This window comes from Tachyglossus aculeatus, chromosome 11, assembly GCF_015852505.1.
Source record: "Tachyglossus aculeatus isolate mTacAcu1 chromosome 11, mTacAcu1.pri, whole genome shotgun sequence".
In the NCBI taxonomy this organism is placed as follows: domain Eukaryota; kingdom Metazoa; phylum Chordata; class Mammalia; order Monotremata; family Tachyglossidae; genus Tachyglossus; species Tachyglossus aculeatus.
Window position 1 is genome coordinate 49,515,071 of NC_052076.1, and position 17,808 is coordinate 49,532,878.

The following is a 17,808-nucleotide window of genomic DNA, read 5'->3' on the forward strand; positions in this document are numbered from 1 at the left end:
TGAGTCAGGAGCCCTTAAAAGCGTTTGGGTGGGGTGGCAGTTGGGGGATATCAGACAGAGAGAGGGCTGGTCTCCTGTGTGTGGAAAGGAAAGGAGCAAGGGGCCGTTGTGAGAGCTAAGAACAAAAGTTCAGTGAGGGCGTTAACTTAAAGAGTGTGAGCAGAAGAGAGAAGAGCATTAAGTAGGAGGAAGAGAGCTGATTGGGAGCCTTAAAGCCACTGGTCAAGAGTTTCCGCTCGACGCAGGGAGGAAAGGACAACTATCCGATATTTTGGAGTGACGGAGAGATGTGTGCAGAAAACGCTACAGAAAAATCATCAGGACAGCAAAGTACGGGGCTGGCAAGGGGAGAGACTGGAGTCAGGGAGAGGAGCAAGGAGGTCGACGCGGCCACGAAGCAGAGGTACGACAAGTGCCCGGGCCAGTGTGGCGGTCATTCGGAAAGAGAGGAAGGGACACCTGGAAATGTGAAGGATGAACCGGCTGAATCTGGTGACAGCGGCTACGGGGGCTGAGAGAGAGCGGGATGAGATGAGGATAATGCCAAGGTGGTGGGGCTGGGAGGCAGAGTCGATGATGTTCGACTGACTGATGATTGGTAATAATAATAATGGCATTTGTTAAGCGCTTACTATGTGCAAAGCACTGTTCTAAGCGCTGGGGAAGTTACAAGATGATTAGGTTGTCCCACAGGGGGCTCACAGTCTTCATCCCCATTTTACAGAGGCGGGAACTGAGGCACAGAGAAGTGAAGTGACTTGCCCAAAGTCACACGCTACCCAAAGACCCTTGGTAATGGAAGACTGCCCCTTTCCATGAGAAATAGGAGAAGAGGCAGCTAGAGCATCTGGGTTCCAGCTAATGAACCGCACCGGTAGAGCTACAACACCCCAGGAGAGCCTTCTACGGTCGACTGTGTTATATGGGGAGATCACAACACAAACCGCGTTAGAGAACGGGCCGACAGAAGGATCTCGCTACCCCTTGGCAAGTGCTTCCGCTGTTTCCGCAAAGTGGGGACTTTCCCCAAAGCGAGGAGTCGAACACTTTCAGAAAAAGAGAAGAGAGGGAAAGTGATAAAAAAAAAAAAAGAGAGCTTCGAGGGCTCCTCCTCCTTGCTACCCTACCTAAAGTCTGTGCAATCTGAGCCGGTGGGAAAAGGACCTGAAGACATCGATTGAGGTAGGGGACCAAGTCTTCCAGGAAGACGGTGCAGAACTGGACGAACAGCTCCTGCTCCCGGCTGCTGAAGGCCGCCTTCTCCGCCCTGTGGAAGGCCAGGATGATCTCTGTCACCTGAAACAACGGTGGAGACGGCGTCAGTCACCCCACCCGACCCCGCACCCGGGACGAGCAGCGTGGCCCCGTGCGCGGAGCCCGCATCCCGGCCCCGCCACTTGTCAGCCGCGTGACCTCGGGCAAGCCGCTTCGCTGACTCCGGGCCTCGGTCGCCTCGTCGGTAAAACGGGGCTAGAGACTCGGGGGGTAAATCCCCCGGAGGCCCCCCACCTTTACAAGAGCGTCCTCCAGAGACACCGTCACGTCCCGGGCCAGAGCCACGGGGCAACAGAGGCGCAGCTCGTTGAACGAAACCAGGATGTTGTTGAGGAAGCAGGCGAGGGGCGGGAAATCCAGGAGCACCATGGGCGGCTGCAGGGTCCCGGGCTGCGTGCCGGGGGGTCCGGGGGGCGCGGTACTGCCCAGGATGGCCGGGGCGGAGATCAGGGTGTAGCAGTTCATCTCCTCCCGGAACTTCTCCACCGCTTCGTCGACGGCCCTCCTGAAGGTGCCCACGGCGACCTGCTGGAACACGGGGGCCAGCTGGCCGCGGAAATCGGCCCCCACCCGGCTGAAGGACAGGCCGAAGTACATGCACTGGCCCAGGAGGGAGTCCAGGCGGCCTCCCACCCCCCGGCGGAGGTCGGCCTCCAGCGCTCGCAGGAACCGCGACACCTTCTGCAGCACCCAGCCGTGGAAGATGGCACTCTCGTTCACGGGGCGCTCGCCCGCGGCCGGGGGCGGCGGCGGCGGCGGCGGCTCCTCGTCCGAGAAGATGGCCCGGTACTGCGTGACGATGTCGAAGAGGTGGACGCGGCAGGCCTCGATGGTCTTGGTGATGTGGAAGTAGGGGTCGTCGCCGGGGACGGCCGCCAGGATGCAGCGCAGCCACGCGTCGCGCGCCTGCAGGAACTTGATGCGCAGCTCCGCTTCGGTGAAGACGTCCATGCGCCGCAGGTAGCCGATGACTCGCAGGCAGGCCGGGAGCTGGATGTTGGTGCGCAGCTGCTGGATCAGCTGGCTCAGCATCAGCTGCGTGGACTGGCGGACCTCGTTCACGATGCCCTGCGAGCCAAGGCAGGGGAGGGGCCCGTCAACGGCACGTCCAATCAATCAATCAATCCATCGTATTTACTGAGCGCTTACTGTGTGCAGAGCGCTTGGGAAGCGCAAGTTGGCAACACACAGAGACGGTCCGTCGGTCGCGGGGCTTTACCTCTTGGCTCCTCTCCCCCCAGCCTCCTCGCTCATGTCTCTCGCCACCGCCCCCTTACCCGTGTCCTTGGCTCAGTGGAGAAGAGCCCGGGCTTTGGAGTCAGAGGTCAGGGGTTCAAACCCCGGCTCTGCCAACTGTCAGCTGTGGGACCTTGGGCAAGTCACTTAACTTCTCTGTGCCTCAGCTACCTCATCTGTAAAATGGGGATTGAGACTGTGAGCCCCACTTGGGACAACCTGATCACCTTGTAACCTCCCCAGTGCTTAGAACAGTGCTTTGCACATAGTAAGCGCTTAATAAATGCCATCATTATTATTATTATTATTCCTCGGCCTTGAAAGTCCACCCCCTTTCTTTCTGACTGACCACTTCTCTCCCCGTTTTCAAAGTCCCACTAAAATCACATCTCCAAGAGGACTTCCAAGACTAAGTCCTCACCACTCTCTTAGCCCAGCGGAGTAGAGCAGGCGCCTAGGAGCCGGCAGGTCATGGGTTCCGATCCTGGCTCCGCCACTCGTCTGCTGTGTGACCTCAGGCAAGTCACTTCACTTCTCCGTGCCTCGGTTTTCCCTCATCTGTACAATGGGGATGGAGACCGTGACCCCCATGTGGGACAGGGACTGTATCCCACCCGATCTGCTTCCATCTACCCCAGGGCTCAGGACGGTGCTTGGCACCTAGTAAGCGCTTGACGAATACCACAATGATTATTATTATCATCCCTCTTTTTTTTGTCTCCTTGGGTTCGCACTCCGTAAGCCCTTGGATATTCTCCCCTCCCCAACTCCCGGCACTTGTGTACATATTCATCTGTCAATCAATCAATCAATCAGTTGTATTTATTGAGCACTTACTGTGTGCCGAGCACTGGACTAAGCACTTGGGAAGTACAAGATGGCAACATATAGAGACAGTCCCTACCCAACAGTGGGCTCACAGTCTAGAGGGGGGAGACCGAGAACAAAACCAAATATATTAACAAAATAAAATAGACTAGATATGTACAAGTAAAATAAATAAATAAATAGAGTAATAAATATGTATAGACATATATACAGGTGCTGTGGGGAAGGGAAGGAGGAAAGATGGGGGGGATGGAGAGGGGGACGAGGGGGAGAGGAAGGAAGGGGCTCAGTCTGGGAAGGCCTCCTGGAGGAGGTGAGCTCTCAGTAGGGCCTTTATTTTAATGTCTGTCTCCCCCTCTAGTCTGTAAGTTCCTTGAGGGCAGGAATCGTCCAGACCTCCCCCTTTGTGTGTCACTCCCCTAAGCACTTGGTACAGTGGCCTGAACACAGTAAGCGCTCAATAAATGCCACTGAGGGATTAGACTGTGAGCCCACTGTTGGGTAGGGACTTTCTCTATATGTTGCCAATTTGTACTTCCCAAGCGCTTAGTCCAGTGCTCTGCACACAGTAAGCGCTCAATAAATACGATTGATGATGACGATGATGATGATTATTCCGCTACAGCAACAGAGTAAAATGGTACTGAACGGTGGCGCAGGGTGGGGATCCACCCGGGTCGTTTCCAGGAGGGATACCTGGATAACGGGAATAGCAGAGTACTTCCTCTCCAACCGGCGCACGTAAGCGGCAAGCTCCAGGGCCTCCTCGTAGTAGCCATTGCGGACACAGGTGTCCATGAGCTGAGGGATCTCCAGGATTTCCAGGATCTCCGTGTGCCGGTTCAACGTCAGGCTATTCATACGGCGGCTGGAACCAATCTCCTCTGCTTCCTTCACAAAGTTCCTGACAGGGAACGGGAAAGGGGCCCGACTTTTACGGCCGTCAAAACCCAAGGGGGATCCCAAAGGGCCTCTCTGACCTTCCGCAGAAAGCCCCGGATTCCCTAGCCACAGTCGCCTGTCCCCACAATCAATTTTCTGAGCACTTACTGTGCGCAGAGCATCATCATCATCAATCGTATTTATTGAGCGCTTACTATGTGCAGAGCACTGTACTGAGCGCTTGGGAAGTACAAATTGGCAACATATAGAGACAGTCCCTACCCAACAGTGGGCTCACAGTCTAAAAGGGGGAGACAGAGAACAAAACCAAACATACTAACAAAATAAAATAAATAGAATAGACATGTACAAGTAAAATAAATAAATAAATGAATAGAGTAATAATAAATGAATAGAGTAATAATATTACACTACTAATATTACTAACACTAGTAATAGTAATAAATAATTACTATTTATTTGTAATAGTAACAAATGCCATTATTCTTCTTCTCTGGGCCTCAGTTCCCTCATCTGTAAAATGGGGATGAAGAGTGTGGGCCCCCCGGGGGACAATACTAACACTACTAATATTACACTACACTACTAATATTGTAATAATATTACAATATTAATTATATTATTATAATAATATTATAGTAGAGCACTGTGCTAAGCGCTTGGGAGAGCACCATACAACAGAGTAGGTAGACACGGGGTCCCTGCCCACAGCGAGCTTACAGTCTAGAAGGGGAGACGGGCATTAATCTAAGTAAATTATGGCTACGTACATAAGTGCTGTGAGGCTGAGGGGACTAAAGGGAACAAATCCAAATACCAGGGCGACGGAAAAAGGAGTGGGAGAAGTGGAAGTGAGGGCCTAGTCTAGGAAGGCCTCTGGGAAGAGGTGTGCCTTCAATAAGGCTTTGAAGCGGGGGGTGAGGGGGGTCCACTCGTCAGCTGTGTGACCTTGGACAACTCACTTCACTTCTCTGTGCCTCAGTGACCGCACCTGGAAAATGGGGATGAAGTCTGGGGGTCCCCCGTGGGACAACCTGATCACCTTGTATCCCCCCCAGCGCTTAGAACAGTGCTGGGCCCAGAGTAAACGCTTAAATCCCGGCTCCCCCCGCTTGTCTGCTGTGTGACTTTGGAAAAGTCACTTAATAATAACGATGGCATCTGTTAAGCGCTTACTCTGTGCAAAGCACTGTTTTATGCCCTGGGAAGGATGCCAGGTGATCAGGTTGTCCCACGTGGGGCTCAAACTCTTCATCCCCATTTTCCAGATGAGGTCGCTGAGGCCCAGAGAAGTGAAGTGACTTGCCCCAAGTCACTCCTGGCAAATGGCAGAGCCAGAATTTGAACCCACAACCTCTGACTCCCAAGCCTGTGTTCTTTCCACTGAGCCACGCTGCTTCTCACTTAACTTGGGAGTCAGAGGCCGTGGGTTCTAATCCCGGCTCCGCCACGTCTGCTGTGTGACCTTGGGCAAGTCACTTAACTTCTCTGAGCCTCAGTTCCCTCCTCTGTAAAATGCGGGTGAAGACTGGGAGCCCCACTGGGGACAACCTGATGACCTTGTAACCTCCCCAGTGCTTAGAACAGTGCTTGGCACGTAGTAAGCGCTTAACAAATGCCATTATTCTTCTCTGGGCCTCAGTGACCTCCTCTGTAAAATGGGGATGAAGACTGTGAGCCCCCCGGGGAACAGCCTGGTCACCTTGTGACCTCCCCGGCGCTTAGAACAGTGCTTCGCACGTAGTAAGTGCTTAACAAATGCCATTATTCTTCTTCTCTGGGCCTCAGTTCCCTCATCTGTAAAATGGGGATGAAGACTGTGGGCCCCCCGGGGGACAACCTGATGACCATGTATCCTCCCCAGTGTTTAGAACAGTGCTTGGCACGTAGTAAGCGCTTAAGAAATGACATTCTTCTTCTTCTCTGGGCCTCAGTGACTTCCTCTGTAAAATGGAGATGAAGACCTGATCCTCCCCAGTGCTTAGAACAGTGCTTGGCATGTAGTAAGCGCTTAACAAATGCCATTATTCTTCTTCTCTGGGCCTCAGTGACCTCCTCTGTAAAATGGGGATGAAGACTGTGAGCCCCCCGGGGAACAACCTGATGAGCTCGGATCCTCCCCAGCGCTTAGCACATAGTAAGCACTTAACAAATGCCACTATTCTTCTTCTCTGGGCCTCAGTGACCTCTGTAAAATGGGGGTGAAGACTGTGGGTCCCCCGGGGGACAACCTGACGAGCTCGGATCCTCCCCAGCGCTTAGAACAGTGCTTGGCACGTAGTAAGCGCTTCCCAAATGCCATGATGATGATGGTTTTCGTCTCGGCCGTGGGTCACCTGCAGCGTGGCTCTGCGGAAAGAGCCTGGGCTTTGGAGTCAGAGGTCATGGGTTCAAATCCCGGCTCTGCCAATTGTCAGCTGGGTGACTTTGGGCAAGTCACTTCTCTGGGCCTCAGTTCCCTCATCTGTAAAATGGGGATGAAGAGCGTGAGCCCCCCCGTGGGCCAACCTGATGACCCTGTCACCTCCCCAGCAGTCAGAAGGGGAACTCTCTTCCCCAGAGAAGCAGCGTGGCTCAGTGGAAAGAGCCCGGGCTTTGGAGTCAGAGGTCGTGGGTTCGATTCCCAGCTCCACCACAAGTCTGCTGTGTGACCTTGGGCAAGTCACTTCACTGAGCCTCAGTTCCCTCATCTGTAAAAATGGGGATGAAGACTGTGAGCCCCACGGGGGAAAACTTGATCACACTGTATCCCCCCCCGAGCGCTTAGAACAGTGCTTTGCACATAGTAAGCGCTTAACAAATGCCATCATCATTATTATTATTATTAGGACAGTGCTTGGCACATAGTAAGCACTTCATAAATGCCATCATCACCTATTACTCTATTTTTATTTATTTTACTTGTACATATCTATTCTATTTATTTTGTTAGTATGTTTGGTTTGGTTTTCTGTCTCCCCCTACTGTGAGCCCACTGTTGGGTAGGGACTGTCTCTCTATGTGGCCTTAACAAATGCCATCATTATTATTACTATTAGAACAGTGCTTGGCACATACTAAGCGCTTCATAAATGCCATCATCATCACCTATTACTCTATTTATTTTACTTGTACATATCTATTCTATTTTATTTTGTGAGTATGTTTGGTTTGGTTTTCTGTCTCCCCCTACTGTGAGCCGGGACTGTCTCTCGATGTGGCCTTAACAAATGCCATCGTTATTATTAGGACAGTGCTTGGCACACAGTAAGCGCTTCATAAATGCCATCATCACCTATTACTCTATTTTTATTTATTTTACTTGTACATATCTATTCTATTTTATTTTGTGAGTATGTTTGGTTTGGTTTTCTGTCTCCCCCTACTGTGAGCCGGGACTGTCTCTCGATGTGGCCTTAACAAATGCCATCATTATTATTAGGACAGTGCTTGGCACACAGTAAGCGCTTCATAAATGCCATCATCACCTATTACTCTATTTTTATTTATTTTACTTGTACATATCTATTCTATTTTATTTTGTTAGTATGTTTGGTTTGGTTTTCCGTCTCCCCCTACTGTGAACCGGGACTGTCTCTCTATGTGGCCTTAACAAATGCCATCATCATTATCATTATTAGGACAGTGCTTGGCACACAGTAAGCGCTTCATAAATGCCATCATCATCACCTATTACTCTATTTTTATTTATTTTACTTGTACATATCTATTCTATTTATTTTATTAGTATGTTTTGTTTTGTTTTCCGTCTCCCCCTACTGCGAGCCCACTGTTGGGTAGGGACTGTCTCTCGATGTGGCCTTAACAAATGCCATCATCATTATTAGGACAGTGCTTGGCACACAGTAAGCGCTTCATAAATGCCATCATCACCTATTACTCTATTTTTATTTATTTTACTTGTACATATCTATTCTATTTTATTTTGTGAGTATGTTTGGTTTGGTTTTCTGTCTCCCCCTACTGTGAGCCGGGACTGTCTCTCGATGTGGCCTTAACAAATGCCATCATTATTATTAGGACAGTGCTTGGCACACAGTAAGCGCTTCATAAATGCCATCATCACCTATTACTCTATTTTTATTTATTTTACTTGTACATATCTATTCTACTTTATTTTGTTAGTATGTTTGGTTTGGTTTTCCGTCTCCCCCTACTGTGAACCGGGACTGTCTCTCTATGTGGCCTTAACAAATGCCATCATCATTATCATTATTAGGACAGTGCTTGGCACACAGTAAGCGCTTCATAAATGCCATCATCATCACCTATTACTCTATTTTTATTTATTTTACTTGTACATATCTATTCTATTTATTTTATTAGTATGTTTTGTTTTGTTTTCCGTCTCCCCCTACTGCGAGCCCACTGTTGGGTAGGGACTGTCTCTCGATGTGGCCTTAACAAATGCCATCATCATTATTAGGACAGTGCTTGGCACACAGTAAGCGCTTCATAAATGCCATCATCACCTATTACTCTATTTTTATTTATTTTACTTGTACATATCTATTCTATTTTATTTTGTGAGTATGTTTGGTTTGGTTTTCTGTCTCCCCCTACTGTGAGCCGGGACTGTCTCTCGATGTGGCCTTAACAAATGCCATCATTATTATTAGGACAGTGCTTGGCACACAGTAAGCGCTTCATAAATGCCATCATCACCTATTACTCTATTTTTATTTATTTTACTTGTACATATCTATTCTATTTTATTTTGTTAGTATGTTTGGTTTGGTTTTCCGTCTCCCCCTACTGTGAACCGGGACTGTCTCTCTATGTGGCCTTAACAAATGCCATCATCATTATCATTATTAGGACAGTGCTTGGCACACAGTAAGCGCTTCATAAATGCCATCATCATCACCTATTACTCTATTTTTATTTATTTTACTTGTACATATCTATTCTATTTATTTTATTAGTATGTTTTGTTTTGTTTTCCGTCTCCCCCTACTGCGAGCCCACTGTTGGGTAGGGACTGTCTCTCGATGTGGCCTTAACAAATGCCATCATCATCACCTATTACTCTATTTATTTTACTTGTACATATCTATTCTATTTTATTTTGTGAGTATGTTTGGTTTGGTTTTCTGTCTCCCCCTACTGTGAGCCGGGACTGTCTCTCGATGTGGCCTTAACAAATGCCATCATCATTATCATTATTAGGACAGTGCTTGGCACACAGTAAGCGCTTCATAAATGCCATCATCACCTATTACTCTATTTATTGATTTTACTTGTACATATCTATTTTATTTTATTTTGTGAGTATGTTTGGTTTGGTTTTCCGTCTCCCCCTACTGCGAGCCCACTGTCGGGTAGGGACTGTCTCTCGATGTGGCCTTAACAAATGCCATCATTATTATTATTAGGACAGTGCTTGGCACACAGTAAGCGCTTCATAAATGTCATCATCATCACCTATTACTCTATTTATTTTACTTGTACATACCTATTCTATTTTGTGAGTATGTTTGGTTCGGTTTTCCGTCTCCCCCTACTGCGAGCCCACTGTTGGGTAGGGACTGTCTCTCGATGTGGCCTTAACAAATGCCATTATTATTATTAGGACAGTGCTTGGCACACAGTAAGCGCTTCATAAATGCCATCATCACCTATTACTCTATTTATTTTACTTGTACATATCTATTCTATTTTATTTTGTGAGTATGTTTGGTTTGGTTTTCTGTCTCCCCCTACTATGAGCCGGGACTGTCTCTCGATGTGGCCTTAACAAATGCCATCATCATTATCATTATTAGGACAGTGCTTGGCACACAGTAAGCGCTTCATAAATGCCATCATCATCACCTATTACTCTATTTTTATTTATTTTACTTGTACATATCTATTCTATTTATTTTATTAGTATGTTTTGTTTTCTGTCTCCCCCTACTGTGAGCCCACTGTTGGGTAGGGACTGTCTCTCTATGTGGCCCTAACAAATGCCATCGTTATTATTAGAAGAGTGCTCGGCACACAGTAAGCGCTTCATAAATGCCATCATCATCACCTATTACTCTATTTTTATTTATTTTACTTGTACATTTCTATTCTATTTATTTTATTAGTATGCTTGGTTTTGTTTTCTGTCTCCCCCTACTGCGAGCCCACTGTTGGGTAGGGACTGTCTCTCGATGTGGCCTTAACAAATGCCATCATTATTATTAGGACAGTGCTTGGCACACAGTAAGCGCTTCATAAATGCCATCATCATCGCCTATTACTCCATTTTTATTTATTTTACTTGTACATATCTATTCTATTTTATTTTGTGAGTATGTTTGGTTTGGTTTTCTGTCTCCCCCTACTGTGAGCCCACTGTTGGGTAGGGACTGTCTCTCTATGAGGCCTTAACAAATGCCATCATCATTATTATTATTAGGACAGTGCTTGGCACACAGTAAGCGCTTCATAAATGCCATCATCACCTATTACTCTATTTATTTATTTTACTTGCACATATCTATTCTATTTATTTTATTTTGTTAGTATGCTTGGTTTGGTTTTCTGTCTCCCCCTACTGTGAGCCCACTGTTGTCTCTCTATGTGGCCTTAACAAATGCCATCATTATTATTAGGACAGTGCTTGGCACACAGTAAGCGCTTCATAAATGCCATCATCATCACCTATTACTCTATTTTTATTTATTTTACTTGTACATATCTATTCATTTTATTTAGTTAGTATGTTTGGTTTTCTGTCTCCCCCTACTGCGAGCCCACTGTTGGGTAGGGACTGTCTCTCGATGTGGCCTTAACAAATGCCATCATTATTATTATTAGGACAGTGCTTGGCACACAGCAAGCGCTTCATAAATGCCATCATCATCACCTATTACTCTATTTATTTTACATGTACATATCTATTCTATTTTATTTTGTGAGTATGTCTGGTTTGGTTTTCCGTCTCCCCCTACTGTGAGCCGCGACTGTCTCTCGATGTGGCCTTAACAAATGCCATCATTATTATTATTATTATTAGGACAGTGCTTGGCACACAGTAAGCGCTTCATAAATGCCATCATCATCGCCTATTACTCTATTTTTATTTATTTTACTTGTATATATCTATTCGTTTTATTTTGTGAGTATGTTTGGTTTTGTTTTCCGTCTCCCCCTACTGCGAGCCCACTGTTGGGTAGGGACTGTCTCTCGATGTGGCCTTAACAAATGCCATCATTATTATTAGAACAGTGCTTGGCACACAGTAAGCGCTTCATAAATGCCATCATCACCACCTATCACTCTATTTATTTTACTTGCACATACCTATTCTATTTTATTTTGTGAGTATGTTTGGTTTGGTTTTCCGTCTCCCCCTACTGCGAGCCCACTGTCGGGTAGGGACTGTCTCTCGATGTGGCCTTAACAAATGCCATCGTTATTATTAGAACAGTGCTTGGCACACAGTAAGCGCTTCATAAATGCCATCATCACCTATCACTCTATTTATTTTACTTGTACATATCTATTCTATTTTATTTTGTGAGTATGTTTGGTCAGGTTTTCTGTCTCCCCCTACTGTGAGCCGGGACTGTCTCTCGATGTGGCCTTAACAAATGCCATCATCATTATCATTATTAGGACAGTGCTTGGCACACAGTAAGCGCTTCATAAATGCCATCATCATCACCTATTACTCTATTTTTATTTATTTTACTTGTACATATCTATTCTATTTATTTTGTGAGTATGTTTGGTTTGGTTTTCCGTCTCCCCCTACTGCGAGCCCACTGTTGGGTAGGGACTGTCTCTCGATGTGGCCTTAACAAATGCCATCATTATTATTAGGACAGTGCTTGGCACACAGTAAGCGCTTCATAAATGCCATCATCACCTATTACTCTATTTTTATTTATTTTACTTGTACATATCTATTCTATTTTATTTTGTTAGTATGTTTGGTTTGGTTTTCTGTCTCCCCCTACTGTGAGCCGGGACTGTCTCTCGATGTGGCCTTAACAAATGCCATCATTATTATTATTATTATTATTAGGACAGTGCTTGGCACACAGTAAGTGCTTCATAAATGCCATCATCACCTATTACTCTATTTTTATTTATTTTACTTGTATATATCTATTCTATTTTATTTTGTGAGTATGTTTGGTTTGGTTTTCTGTCTCCCCCTACTGCGAGCCCACTGTTGGGTAGGGACTGTCTCTCGATGTGGCCTTAACAAATGCCATTATTATTATTAGAACGGTGCTTGGCACATAGCAAGCGCTTCATAAATGCCATCATCATCGCCTATTACTCCATTTTTATTTATTTTACTTGTCCATATCTATTCTATTTTATTTTGTGAGTATGTTCGGACAGGTTTTCTGTCTCCCCCTACTGCGAGCCCACTGTCGGGTAGGGACTGTCTCTCGATGTGGCCTTAACAAATGCCATCGTTATTATTAGAAGAGTGCTTGGCACACAGTAAGCGCTTCATAAATGCCATCATCACCTATTACTCTAACTTGCACATACCTATTCTATTTTATTTTGTGAGTATGTTTGGTTTGGTTTTCCGTCTCCCCCTACTGTGAGCCGGGACTGTCTCTCGATGTGGCCTTAACAAATACCATCATTATTATTAGGACAGTGCTTGGCACACAGTAAGCGCTTCATAAATGCCATCATCACCTATTACTCTATTTATTTTACTTGTACATATCTATTCTATTTTATTTTGTGAGTATGTTTGGTTTGGTTTTCTGTCTCCCCCTACTGTGAGCCGGGACTGTCTCTCGATGTGGCCTTAACAAATGCCATCATCATTATCATTATTAGGACAGTGCTTGGCACACAGTAAGCACTTCATAAATGCCATCATCATCACCTATTACTCTATTTTTATTTATTTTACTTGTACATATCTATTCTATTTATTTTGTGAGTATGTTTGGTTTGGTTTTCCGTCTCCCCCTACTGCGAGCCCACTGTTGGGTAGGGACTGTCTCTCGATGTGGCCTTAACAAATGCCATCATTATTATTAGGACAGTGCTTGGCACACAGTAAGCACTTCATAAATGCCATCATCACCTATTACTCTATTTTTATTTACTTTACTTGTACATATCTATTCTATTTTATTTTGTGAGTATGTTTGGTTTGGTTTTCCGTCTCCCCCTACTGTGAGCCGGGACTGTCTCTCGATGCGGCCTTAACAAATGCCATCGTTATTATTATTATTAGAGCAGTGCTTGGCACACAGTAAGCGCTTCATAAATGCCATCATCACCTATCACTCTATTTATTTTACTTGTACATATCTATTCTATTTTATTTTGTGAGTATGTTTGGTCAGGTTTTCTGTCTCCCCCTACTGTGAGCCGGGACTGTCTCTCGATGTGGCCTTAACAAATGCCATCATCATTATCATTATTAGGACAGTGCTTGGCACACAGTAAGCGCTTCATAAATGCCATCATCATCACCTATTACTCTATTTTTATTTATTTTACTTGTACATATCTATTCTATTTATTTTGTGAGTATGTTTGGTTTGGTTTTCCGTCTCCCCCTACCGCGAGCCCACTGTTGGGTAGGGACTGTCTCTCGATGTGGCCTTAACAAATGCCATCATTATTATTAGAGCAGTGCTTGGCACACAGTAAGCGCTTCATAAATGCCACCATCACCTATTACTCTATTTATTTTACTTGTACATATCTATTCTATTTTATTTTGTGAGTATGTTTGGTTTGGTTTTCCGTCTCCCCCTACTGTGAGCCGGGAATGTCTCTCGATGTGGCCTTAACAAATGCCATCATCATTATCATTATTAGGACAGTGCTTGGCACACAGTAAGCGCTTCATAAATGCCATCATCATCACCTATTACTCTATTTTTATTTATTTTACTTGTACATATCTATTCTATTTATTTTATTAGTATGTTTTGTTTTGTTTTCTGTCTCCCCCTACTGCGAGCCCACTGTTGGGTAGGGACTGTCTCTCTATGTGGCCTTAACAAATGCCATCGTTATTATTAGAAGAGTGCTCGGCACACAGTAAGCGCTTCATAAATGCCATCATCATCACCTATTACTCTATTTTTATTTATTTTACTTGTACATTTCTATTCTATTTATTTTATTAGTATGCTTGATTTTGTTTTCTGTCTCCCCCTACTGCGAGCCCACTGTTGGGTAGGGACTGTCTCTCGATGTGGCCTTAACAAATGCCATCATTATTATTAGAACGGTGCTTGGCACACAGTAAGCGCTTCATAAATGCCATCATCATCACCTATTACTCTATTTTTATTTATTTTACTTGTACATATCTATTCTATTTATTTTATTAGTATGTTTGGTTTGGTTTTCCGTCTCCCCCTACTGCGAGCCCACTGTTGGGTAGGGACTGTCTCTCGATGTGGCCTTAACAAATGCCATCATTATAATTAGGACAGTGCTTGGCACACAGTAAGCGCTTCATAAATGCCATCATCACCAATCACTCTATTTATTTTACTTGTACATATCTATTCTATTTTATTTTGTGAGTATGTTTGGTTTTCCGTCTCCCCCTACTGCGAGCCCACTGTCGGGTAGGGACCGTCTCTCGATGTGGCCAACTTGGGACTTTCCGAGCGCTTAGTCCAGTGCGGTGCACACGGTAAGCGCTCAATCAATATGATTGATTGATTGATGGACGGGTCTCAATCAATACGATCAATACGATCGATTGATGATCGATGGATGGATGGACGGATGGACGGACGGACGGCTGGCTCACCTGCAGCGGTGCTGGAAGTCGGGCAGGCGGGCGAGCAGGCGGGCGAGCGCGTCCTCCACGGTGGCGAAGAGCCCGTGGACCTGCTGGGTGCAGCGGGCGCCGCGGATGAAGGTCTGGTAGTTGCGGCAGGCCAAGGCCCGCGTCTGCTGGCCCAGCTGGGCCCGCTCCTCCCGCAGCCGCTCCGGCTCCCGCCGCAGCCGCTCCAGCCCCGACCCGCTCAGCTCCCGCAGGTACCGCACCACCGACTCGCGGGCTCCGTCGCCGCCATCGCCGCCCGCCCACACGCCGGCCTCCAACACGGACGCCAGCAGGCCCTCCTCCTCAGCCTCCGCCGCCATTACGGCCCTCGTCGGCGTCGTCGGCGTCGTCGTCGTCGTTCTCCTCACGGCCGTCGGCGTCGTTACGGGCGCCGCCGCTGGGGGGCGCCGCCGCGGGCGCGGACTTCCGGCCTGGGACCCGCCGTCTATCCGACTGCTCTCCTCGTTCGTCAGTCAGTCGGTCCGATTTCCTTCATTCAGTCAGTCAGTCCGATTTCATTCCGTCAAGCCGGTTTCAATCAGTCGTTCGTCAGTCGACCCGATTTCGCTCCCTCAGTCCGATTTCCTTCATTCATTCAGTCAACCCGATTTCGCTCCGTCGCTCAGGCAACCCGATTTCACGCGTTCATTCAGTCAGTCCGATTTCCTTCATTCATTCGTCAGCCGACCCGATTTCGCTCAGTCGCTAGGCAACCCCATTTCACGCGTTCATTCCGTCGAGCCGGTTTCATTCGTTCATTCGTCAGTCGACCCGATTTCGCTCGCCTGATCGCTCAGTCCGATTTCCTTCATTCAGTCAGTCAGTCCGATTTCATGCGTTCATTCAGGCAAGCCGATTTCATTCATTCAGGCAAGCCGATTTCATTCATTCATTCGTCAGCCAACCCGATTTCGCTCAGTCGCTAGGCAATCCGATTTCATGCGTTCATTCCGTCAAGCCGATTTCGTTCAGTCATTCGTCAGTCGACCCGATTTCGCTCCCTCAGTCCGATTTCCTTCATTCATTCAGTCAACCCGATTTCGCTCAGTCGCTCAGGCAACCCGATTTCATGCGTTCGTTCAGTCAAGCCGATTTCATTCATTCATTCATTCAATCAAGCCGACTTCATTCATTCAATCCGATTTCATTCACTCATTCAATCAAGCCGACTTCATTCATTCTATCAATCAATCCGATTTCATCCATTCATTCAATCAAGTCGACTTCATTCATTCAATCGATCAATCCGATTTCATCCATTCATTCAATCAATCCGATTTCATTCTTTCAATCCGATTTCATTCACTCATTCAATCAAGCCGACTTCATTCATTCAATCGATCAATCCGATTTCATCCATTCATTCAATCAATCCGATTTCATTCTTTCAATCCGATTTCATTCACTCATTCAATCAAGCCGACTTCATTCATTCTATCAATCAATCCGATTTCATCCATTCAATCAATCAAGTCGACTTCATTCATTCAATCGATCAATCCGATTTCATCCATTCATTCAATCAATCCGATTTCATCCATTCATTCAATCAATCCGATTTCATTCATTCAATCCGATTTCATTCATTCCTTCAGTCCGATTTCATTCATTCATTCAAGCCGACTTCATTTAATCAATCCGATTTCATCCATTCATTCAATCAATCCGATTTCATTCATTCATTCGATCAATCCGATTTCATTCTTTCAATCCGATTTCATTCATTCACTCAATCAAGCCGACTTCATTCATTCAATCAATCCGATTTCATCCATTCATTCAATCAATCCGATTTCATTCATTCAATCAAGCCGACTTCATTCATTCAATCAATCAATCCGATTTCATTCATTCGTTCAATCTGATTTCATTCATTCATTCAATCAATCCGATTTCATTCATTCAATCAAGCCGACTTCATTCATCCAATCAATCAATCCGATTTCATTCATTCATTCAATCTGATTTCATTCATTCATTCAATCCGATTTCATTCATTCGTTCAGTCGCTCAGGGACTGCCAAGCACTGAAGTGAAGTGACTTGCCCAAAATCACACAGCTGACAATTGGCAGAGCAGGGATTTGAACCCATGACCTCGGACTCCAAAGCCCGCGCTCTTTCCATTGAGCCACGCTGCTTCTCCTTATGATTGAATGAATGAAAGTACAATTCGACAACGGAGACAGTCCCCACCCAACAACGGGCTCACAGTCTAAAAGGGGGAGACCAACAGCAAAACAAATCAAGCAGACAGGTGTCAATACCATCAGAATAAACAGAATTATAGCTATATATATACATCATTAATAAAATAAATAGAGAAAAAATATGTGTGCAGAGCACTCTACTAAGTGCTTGGAAAATACAGTTCGGCAACAGATAGACACAATCCCTGCCCAACAATAATGCTGTTAATGGTGGTATTTACTAAGTGCTTACTATGTGCCAGGCACTTTTCTATGCATTGGGGGAGAGACAAGGTTGTCCTACGTGGGGCTCACAGTCTTAATCCCCATTTTACAGAGAAGCAGCATGGCGTAGAGGTTAGAGCGTGGCCCTGGCCCAAAGTCACCCAGCTGATAAGTGGCAGAGGCAGGATTAAAACCCACGACCCACTCCCAAGCCTGTGCTCTTTCCACTAAGCGATGTTGCTTCTATGATGATGGAATTTGTTAAGCGCTTACTATGTGCCAAGCACCGTTCTAACCGCTGGGAGAGATACAGGCTGATCAGGCTGTCCCACGTGGGGCTCACAGTCTTCATCCCCATTTTACAGATGAGGTCATTGAGGTTCAGAGAATAATAATA

At 46.0% G+C, this 17,808-nt stretch overlaps 1 protein-coding gene across 3 annotated transcripts in view; it reads right to left on the reverse strand.

The window, feature by feature from the left end:
* Positions 1 to 15,471, reverse strand: part of COG8 (component of oligomeric golgi complex 8) — a 29,666-nt gene extending 14,195 nt beyond the window's left edge. Inside the window, exons 1-4 of one of the 3 annotated variants that reach the window (XM_038754898.1) lie at positions 14,981 to 15,332; positions 4,036 to 4,243; positions 1,510 to 2,343; positions 1,128 to 1,296 (exon numbers count right to left, since the gene is read on the reverse strand). In XM_038754898.1, the coding sequence (XP_038610826.1) occupies positions 1,128 to 1,296; positions 1,510 to 2,343; positions 4,036 to 4,243; positions 14,981 to 15,318 (1,549 nt within the window). In that variant the 5' untranslated portion in view covers positions 15,319 to 15,332. Of the gene's footprint in view, positions 1 to 1,127; positions 1,297 to 1,509; positions 2,344 to 4,035; positions 4,244 to 14,980 lie in introns of all 3 variants that reach the window. The other 2 variants (XM_038754899.1, XM_038754897.1) reach the window with 2 other exon arrangements.
* Positions 15,472 to 17,808: the final 2,337 nt, after the last annotated feature.